Raw genomic sequence first — 9,703 nt, 5'->3', positions numbered from 1 at the left:
AACTGTTTCTTAAAGAGAAATCTGGTAGCGTCAGACTATCTTAACCTACCTTACTGTTGTTTTTTTCTTGGTATAAACTTGAATCTAGGAGCTTCTCTCAAAATGTATTGTAGTGACAAAATCTTGAAGTGTATGTAAGGTATTGTTTTTCCTCCCTTTTCCCCCAAGGCTAAAGAAATGGTAAATAGGCAACTGCTTCTAGCATGCACCTTCAGCAGGGTTTTATCAAATTTATTTATCAAAGTAAATGCTCCATCTTAGAACAAGGGAAACATTTATTTTAAAAATTTTTAACTGTCTAATACATTACACTTTAACAATATTTATAGTAAAGGATTCTTACAAGAAAGAATAAACAGCTTTATGGTACAATTAGTATAAGAAATATCCACATGGGGACTGTTTTGCAGTGTAAAAACACACCATACATCTGAAATGGTCATTTGCATATAAAAGCTACCACTGATGCCAGTGAGTTGCACAGTGATTTAAAAAAAATTTCAAACAACAGAATCCAAAATATACAAGTATCGCAAGCTATACACAGCTAACCAAATCAACACAGAACACTGTAGCAGGTTATTCCACTTTGTCTGAAGTTACACATGGTAGGATGAGTTGCATTCTGATACAGCTTTTATGAAATTCAGACATAAAAGCTTCTCAGTCCAAAAAGTTTCACAGACTGTAGAACTCCACCAATAAATGCACTTCGATATTTGGATGTTGAAGCCAGGTGCATCATTTACAAGGGCCATGGCAAATCACTGAAGTCTACGGGGCCACCAAGACCTGCATCTGCTTCAAGAAGGCTCATTATTACTGCCATTGCTGCTTCGTCGTTGCTAGGGCTGCTTGATCCTTGATCATTGTCAATCATATCAATGCCTATATGAGAGTTCTCCCCTGTAAGCATAAATACAGTAAGTTGTCAGAAGTTCAGTTTTATTTTGTCCACTTTCCTTGCTACGGGCACAGCCATATGACTTGAAGTAGAATAGCTGAACAGGCTGAACTATTTTGGGAGTACTAGTCTGTCTGATACCCAGGTTGCCACGGTCTCAGGGATACTGCTGACGACACCTGGGTGTCGGAGTACAAAGTACTCAGAGTACTCAGCAGTGACCAGTATGCCTAATAAGGACGACCTTATGTGCTGTACTTCAAAAATAAGTCCAGATCAACATCTAGGAGTCAGCCTAGCCTCCCCTCTTGTCTTCAGTTGTTTAAAAGCATTCACAGAAAGCAGGTGGGGAGTTCAGCTAACTCACACTGCAAGAGAAGAGAGGCTTCCAAGTACCATCTAAAAAAAATTACAATATAAAGTAAGCTAGCAAAACAGACTGCCAGGCTAGTCTTGTAGCCACCCTTTTAGGCAAACAGAGTGGTAGGTTATGGGCTTTATGCCTCAGCTACAGGCTGCAGGGGCTGAAAGCAAATTATTGCTAAAAACAATCATCTTGTTACAGTTGCCTATATGCGTTTAGATGGGATTGAGGCATGTTAGTGTATGACTTCACTTACCAAGAATAGAGGAGTTGTCAGAATACGGGTAGCCAGAGTTATCTTGGATTTGCCCAGACAGTAACCCAGCTGAAGAAATGTCTGGAGTGCCACCATTCAAGATCTTGAAAGAAAAAATAGAAGCCATAAACCAGCATGAAATGTTGCATTAAGTCTTAAATTGTCTTATATTGCAATTGTTAATATAGGGAAGATGGGCTTCCTGCAGGGGGAGAAAAAACCCCAACACCTAAAGGCTAGCTAATCAGACTAGTTGTAAACTAGGAACTACTTCCTCTGTATTATGCCCATCAAGCAGATGTCAGATGGATAGCGTACCATTACCAGAAAGGAAGAGATCAAGTCAGTGCTACATGCTAAACTTCTGAATGTAACTTCTGAAAAACTACTAGAAAAAGTCCTCAGGGGATTCCTGTGGGTCATCTTTTTAAGTATTCCATCTGCAAGTGATAGTAATTACAGCTAAGTACAAAATGCTTTTGAATTTACACATACAGTATACGTAGAGTACTATCAACTAAGATCCTTCATTTTAGGAGTATAATCCTCCCAGGTAGAGACGGACTGCATGAGCTGAGCATTGCTCCTGGATCATAAGTCTAACCATTTTTTGGTACAGAGCAGCACAGCGGCACTGTGTACACCAGAGCTCACCAGAAACAAAAGAACCTTCTCCAGGATTCTTAAATAGCTAAACTTGAACCATAGTTTTGAACTGCTCAGCTGTGCGTACACTAGAAGGTAAGTACTTGTGAGCTCCTTTCTGAAGGCAGCATCAGCTGGAGCGTGTGTGGTTCCGGCAAAAACAGTCTTCTAACTAAGGAGAAATATTAAGGGGGTATCCTATTAGAAATACACAACTCTCCATGTGTATTTTCCTTTATTCTGTTACAGTAGCCCTTACTACGTGTAGGTGTTGAATTATTGTAGGGCAGAAGGAGCAATAAGATCTATTCCTGGAATTACAACTCGGGTTGTTCCAACTTCAACTTTTATTTCAAGAGCAAAGTAAGCCAGGAATAGACAAATATTTACTTTCAGCTATATGCTCCAATATAACAAGCAATTCTCATGTATAGTCATCATCATTTCTCAGGAAAAAAAAGTAAGTCTGAGGCAGTGTTTGAATGCATAGAATAAGGATTTGGAGAAGTGCTCTTCTTGCCTTGAATCTAACCCCCATAAGCAACAATTTACTACGCGACGTAAATGCAGCCAGTAGAAGTGTTCAGGTAGTTAAGTGTTGGTAATGGTATGTGAGTGCTACTCAAGCAATCTTAGAACAAGACATGGTACATGGTATTGATTTAAAAATAAACTGTCAGTGCACAGTAAAGCATCTAATTGTCATATTTTGTGCTACAGCAGTACAGTAAAACTGCTGTGATTCATTTAAGCACAGTCAGTGCTCAAACGATAGCAATTCCAGTGTTCACCGGTACGTGGTGGTACAGAGTTTTTGGAGGATCAAGAGATACAAGGAGAGCTGTTTCTTGCAGCTCTGTTAAAAAAAAAAAGTGAAAATCTAAAGAACAGGTGGATTTCAGTGTTTAGGGACTACGTAAAGGGATTTTGGCCACCAGAATACTTTGACTTGCTGTCAGACTTTTTCAGCCAAGCAGCCAGGAGGAGTTCAACACCACATGTAATTTTATAAGCATGCCCTCATGTTGCTTGCCACTACTGCTACAAGACTGTTTGTAAAGCTTGTTCTTACCTTCTTGCCTCCTGGGGAGGATGTGTCAGGTGGTGGTGTGCTGGTAATGTTCAGTGGACTTGAACCACAGCTGGAAGGTGATGATCCTCTTATCCTAAAATATGGATAAAACAGGGAATGAATTTACCAGCAACTTGGAGACTCAGGTGCGAGAGGCCTGGAGTCTCAAATGCCGACTTTAGTATCAGGTGGCACGAGGTGTTAATTTTTGTAATTTCCTCACTTTTTCAGTGTTACTGAAATCAGCAGTAGCAACATTTTTATTTGCAGCTAGATAAATAGTTGTGTGTAAATTGTCCAGCTTGCTCACTCTGCAAGCTTCACCTCCTCCCCCTCTTTATTTGTTCCTGTACAGCCTTCACAGAGTCAGAAGGAAAAGGTCCTGGGTACTGAGGAAAGCCTCATTTTTTGTATTTTACTTCAATTTAGACCAGCTAAGAATTCGAGCTGCCTCAGCAACAGTAACCTAGACTCCTTAAGTGAGCTACTGGTACAGAAGTACACTGGACATTTGATATAGTTAATATTTTTTTAAACTGTCCGAAGCGGCATTTTTCACTTCAGTTTTCCATAGCTTGATCAAATATCATTTTTTTCTTAGTGAATAACGTATTAACCGTGAACCAACAAATCTCTAAAGGAAGGAGGGGTAGTTACAGAGAAAAGCAATGGAAATGGGAATCTTATCCTTGGCAGAGTTCCCCTGGGAAAGCTGAACAGAAGGCAGCTTTGGAAAATAGTAACAGCTGCTGAAAAAGGACTGGAACTAACCCAGGGTCTTGAAATGAAATGATAACATGGGTGGTAAGCTATACTACTACACTCACTGAGGCTAATTAAGTGTTTTACAGCTACCAAAAGGGATTGTTAAGTATTGGTTCAGCCTTGGTGTGGCTTCCCCCCCCCTTCCTTCTTCCTATTCTTACAGACAGGAAAGAAGCCTTGTGTGATAGGTCTGCTGTTCCCTTAAACAGCGATGTAAGTTGTCTCTGGCTTGCAGCAGAAACAAAACTATGGGAAATGGACTGTTTTCCTGAATTGCAGCTCAGTATGGTTAAATTACTGCCACTAAACATCTGCTGGATGAGGCCACTTTTATGGGAAGGGGAACAATTCCTAAGAGGAAATTCATGAAGAACAGGGATTGTTAGCCAGTAGAAATTAAGTGATACCTACTGAAAGTAGCTGCTCACACAGGTGAGAGAGATGAGATGGCTGTTCTGAGGAACAGCTCTGTATTACTGAAGTCCCTTACCAAAGCGTGCTCCAAGACTTCTCGTTTAAACCAGAGACCTACATCTCAACTTTTAGACAGCCTGCCCCTGGGAAGGCAGAGCTACCTTAATTGTTGTGCCCTTGCTCAAAGAGCTGTGGGAGAACTGCACAAGCTGAACTTACATATCTAACAACTCTAAAAGCATCTGAGCAAAGTGGATCACATGAAAACAAACACTGCTTTTTTGGCACATAGTCAATAGCTTTGGCATTTGGGGGTTGTGCCACTTACACCCTTAAGTCATTAGAAAAAAGAATATTCTGGAAAGGAATTTGTTTCTAGTGAGCTGTTCTTTTTAACTACTGCTTCTGGTAAACAGAGAATTATCACCGTTACCAAAAAAGTTCCTATATTAGTCTTTTACAGTAGAAAGCTGGAAGGCTGTAACTTTTTCATTCTTTCACTATGGGCTTTGACTGCCTCAGGTATTCCGAATAGATATCTGTAGCTGTCTACTTATAAAATGCAATTGTATCATTCTGTATTCAGCTTGAAGAAAGACTTCCTTAATTTCCTCTTAAAGAACAATACTGGTTTTCCTCTAACTTCATACCATTTTCTCTCACCTGTGAATCTCCATGATTTCTTCAGCAATCATCCTCCCTATTTTACCTGCCCCAGCTCTTGTTCCACCTGGAATTCCAGGCACAGTAGGATGGGTCCTTTTTGGGCCACCTGAAATGAGCAGGTATCTTAAGGTCAGATAAAAGCTTGCAAACCTTTCCCAAAAAGCATTTGTATTTAGGCATGTCTTGACCAGCTGCAGGACCTTCTGAACTGTGTTTATTTACAATTCCACCAACTGGCAAGTACCTTCAAATGTATGGAAAGCTCTGACTTGCACTGAGCTATGCTATGTCTCTTAGACATCCCTCTGCACCAGCAGGTACACATCATAACCTGACTCTTATCAGAATTTGGCTGTTTCAAGCATCTGGTAGTACCTCTCGTCCAGAGTTGGTAAAGAATAGCTTGTCAGACCTGCTTTATTCTGTGCCTGAATAGGCTCTTCTCCAAATACGTTTGTTCTTTGCTTTGTGTGAAGAACTTGCCAGTGCTTATTCCATTCAATACGGGATAAGCCCAAGTTACCTGATGAACATAAATAAACCCTCTGTAGGTAATTGCAAGTATCTAAGAATGGAGGAAAAAGTGAGGTCTGCACAGTTGGAAGCTCGCCGTTACTTTGACATGATTTGACACTTGCGCAACACTTGAGAGGTAGTCAGGAAGGAGCCCGATATACTCCAAGGTATACTCTAAGGCACAGCGAAGAAAAGATCATATACTGAAATGGCAAGAAAGCCCTTAGCATTGCTTATGCATAATGGATAACTGCCTTCTTTCAGACACTCATACTTAACAATAGCAGCCCTCAGTTTCTATGGCTCAGACCCATCAGGAGGTGAGAAGGTTCACCTAAAAAGGTCATCAAATCCTTAGCAGAGCCAGAACCCCTTGAAATTAAACTTCACTAAAGTAACTTTCTTTTCTGGGGACAAGAACTGTCAAGTATGACGATATTATACGTCTGTTTTCTTTTCAAAGGTTGTGTTGTGGCAAGAATAAGCTTATCCTATTATACAACAGTTTGTTCTGTATTTTTTTCCATTCTCAGAAGGCCCAGACACCATGTTACTGCTGTTACTCTACCTTCAATTACTAACCATTGTGCCTACATGGCAGCTTCTCTTCCTACCACTGTGTCCTGGTGACAGTGTCAGCTGTCCCATGCTTTGCCACCCTTCCTCCTCCATAGTTTCACTTACTGAACCTGATTTTTCAGAACAGAGGTAACTGAAAAGCCCAGCTTTGCTAGAGTCTTGCACTGTTCTCCTAAGCGTATTGTCTACAACTTACAAAGTAATTCCAGACATGCGCAATATCCTTGCTCTACAGCTGTAAAAGCATAGCTGCTAAAAGTAGTATCTAGTAAATAGGGTCTCTAAAAGGAATGGTTCCCAACTCTTTGGAAAGAATCTCAGTATTATCACCATCTTTCTTTTCCTGTCTTTCATCCATGGGCTGTCACTGCATCTTTCTACTCTACCTCACTTCCACCCTGCTCCAGTAACACTTTGTTATTAAATCAAGCTCTGCTCCGCATTATGCTGCATACCACCCGTTATAAAAGATGGTTCAGTGATCAGCAGCATTCACAACAAGCCCATGGTGATTACCAGAGATCACTCTTCGTGTCTTGACAAAAAGCCAGTCAAATCAAGGGCAGATGAGGGGCAATAAGCCAAAGAGCCAAACTATATTTATGATCCATTCACCCCCTGAGTAACCATCTGCACTGACCACAGAATGTGAATTCACTCTGGAACGATGTACAAACAGCGCCATGCATGAAGGCAAACATTTCTCCTCTATGTCACTCCTCCAACACTGTTTATACTTGTTTCTTTCAACTGGCTCATTCACTTCTCTTTGATCAGCTTATATCCAAAGTTGGTATTTAAGTTCAATAGGGCAAGAACTGCATTAGTACTTTTTTGCCCTAAAACTTATTTTTCTTTAGGATAACAACAAATTCTCAATGCAAGAGCGCAGTAAATTTGTGTATGCAAGATTAGCTGCTAACAAGGCATGACTGCCAATAATTTCCTCACAGTACAGCAGTTACCTTCTCCAGCCTGAAGCACACTGTCCATGCTGTGTGGAGAAGCCGCAAGCTGTGGAAAGGCTGCGTCTCCACTATCAAGTACGTTGGTGCTGTGGATTTCAAGAATTAGAAGAATCAGTGATAGAAAACCCTGCGAAACAGTCACTCTGCCAGTGTGTCAGAATGGAATGCTTCAGGGTTTAAGTAGTTTGTGAGTCACTATCACCTCTGTGAAAGAAGCACTGTGGCTGACACAAAAGCTGGATAAACAACAGAAATAAAATGCCATGTTACAAGTCAAAGTGTGCAATGCAGAACCCAAACAGCTTCTCTCATAAGAGAATTTCTTTACAGCAGTTACTCTACTGTGAAGTCACTGCACCTGTACAGAACTCTCAAGGAAAAAGAAAAGGAGGGGGAAAGTTCCTACATAAGCAAAGAAATGCGTCTCCTGTAAGTCCCTACAAAGACTGGAACACCACGTTTTCCCAAAGAAAGAAAATATTTCTATTTCTGCAGGCTTTAATAATTGCAGTAGTTTAATATCTGTTTATCAAACTAATTCCCCTCTCCCCAGGTATGCAGTTCTGGATGTTATCTGGAGAAGACACCTATTGTCATACAGAAGACGTGCACATATTTAGGTCAAATCTCATCTGAAAGCAGGGCAAAGCAATCAGCATTTACATGCGTCTGCTAAGGGAAAAAATACTTACGAAACGACTGTATTTGTTGAGACAATGTATTCTACTTCTTTGGTCCAAGGGTTCATGAAACTGAACCAGCGACTCCGCAATGTAATAAAAGAGCCATCTTTTATTTTAAACTTGTAGCAGTTAGTTGTAATTTTTTCTCTTGTCTGCAAAACTAAAGACAGACAGAAAGCAAGTAACCTTGTGTCAAACAGGCACCATGCCTACATAAGCAGAGCCTTTATCAGGGAAAACTCAGTTAATTCCTCCCTTCACCCCTGAAGAACAATGCTATTTCTGCAGCCATCCCCCCTCACCCAACCTGAACCTCAAATATTCACTAAAAATCCATGGAAGTCTAAGATAATCATAGTTTGGCACACACAGCACAATATTTGGAGAGATCCAAATATTTTTAAGTTTGTTTGGTTTTCTTAATACACAATTGTTCCCAATATTTTTTAAAAAGTTCTTTACTGAATTATTAGTAATCGTACCTTGTCTATGACATTCTGCAAGATGTCCTATATCATCTTGATGAAAATATTCATAACACGAAGTACCTAGAAGTTCCTGGGGTAAGTATGCCAGAATGGCTGTTGCCCTTGGGGAAGGGAGGTAGAGGAAAATAAGAGGAAAAAAAATCCGTTTCAAGTTGAAGTACTAGTGACAGGTTACTAAAACTCACACTGAAGTTGGGTAAGGCTCAAGTAATGCGGAAAGGTATTTTCAGCTTAGAAGGTCAAAAAATTCATTAAGAATACTCTTTTTAATTATCAGGTAATTTAAAAAGTACATAACACCAACAGCCCTCAGATATTACATTTGACCTATCACCACTGGGGGGGATGTAAGACTTCCTAAACAGCTTTGGAGGTGTATTATAATTTTGAGAATTTAAACCCAAAGAAAGCTGCCTTGTAGCAGCCACAAGATAACACAAAGCTTTCTGCATAAAATGTCATTGAAATATAGACATCAAAGGTTTGAAGAACTGCTGTGTTCCTTTGTGTACCCACAGTGCTGCTGCTGCACAGAGGCCAAATTGTAGCATAACAAATGTTTCAGGAGCATTTTCTCTGCTCTAGTCACAAGCCTTAAGAGTGGGACAAAAAAACCACCCCAAACCCTGCACCCACACCCATAAAAAAGAAAGGTTAACAAATAGAACTGTCCTGAATAAGCACTGAGAGACCTACTATGTGTCTCTGTTTTAAATCGGACAGGAGCATGAAGCAAATAAACTAACTTTTTGATTCATCAGAACCAGCCACAAAGTCAATTCATTTTCTTCCTCATCAGAAAACTTTGGAACGAAATACACCTGTGATCTGCAACATGGGAAAGACATGGATTCTTGATCTGACTCTCAGGTAGTCTTCAAGGAGCTGTTGGCAAGGATAGAGGACACCTCAAGAAACTAGGAAAAAAAGACTGTGCATCAACTTGGTAACCCAAGCTATAAACTAAGTTCAAGAGGAAAAGGCAAAGCGACACTGCAGGTAAGTGACAACGAGCTATACAACAGCCTAACACAAGGTGAAAGGGTCATTCTTGACAAGGAAGAAGCTATAGTGGGCCAGTATGCTAAACACCCTAGAGATCTGTATGTTAAAACATGACAAGAATTATTTCTTGAGGTGTTAATGATTTAGAAGCTGTAACAACTTTATTAGGATAACTTGTGCTGGTTTTGGCTGGGATAGAGTTAATTTTCTTCACAGTAGCCAGCATGGGGCTGTGTTTTGGATTTGTGCTGGAAACAGTGTTGATAACACAGGGATGTTTTCGTTACTGCTGAGCAGTGCTTACACAGAGTCAAGGCCTTTTCTGCCTCTCACACCACCCCACCAGCGAGCAGGCTGGGGGTGCACAAGAAGGTGGGA

The 9,703-nt window shown here is 40.5% G+C and overlaps 1 protein-coding gene across 1 annotated transcript in view; it reads right to left on the bottom strand.

The window, feature by feature from the left end:
- Positions 1-196: 196 nt before the first annotated feature.
- ARNTL (aryl hydrocarbon receptor nuclear translocator like) overlaps positions 197-9,703 on the bottom strand; it is a 55,892-nt gene continuing 46,385 nt past the window's right edge. The window contains 7 exon segments of the mRNA XM_009288837.1: positions 197-906; positions 1,525-1,627; positions 3,242-3,335; positions 5,084-5,192; positions 7,147-7,235; positions 7,842-7,992; positions 8,315-8,421. Of these exon segments, the coding sequence (XP_009287112.1) occupies positions 746-906; positions 1,525-1,627; positions 3,242-3,335; positions 5,084-5,192; positions 7,147-7,235; positions 7,842-7,992; positions 8,315-8,421 (814 nt within the window). The 3' untranslated portion in view covers positions 197-745.

This window comes from Aptenodytes forsteri, unplaced genomic scaffold (assembly GCF_000699145.1).
Source record: "Aptenodytes forsteri isolate BGI_AS27 unplaced genomic scaffold, ASM69914v1 Scaffold8, whole genome shotgun sequence".
Classification (NCBI taxonomy): domain Eukaryota; kingdom Metazoa; phylum Chordata; class Aves; order Sphenisciformes; family Spheniscidae; genus Aptenodytes; species Aptenodytes forsteri.
The sequence above is the reverse complement of the archived record's forward strand: the minus strand, read 5'-3'. Positions and strand labels throughout refer to the sequence as shown.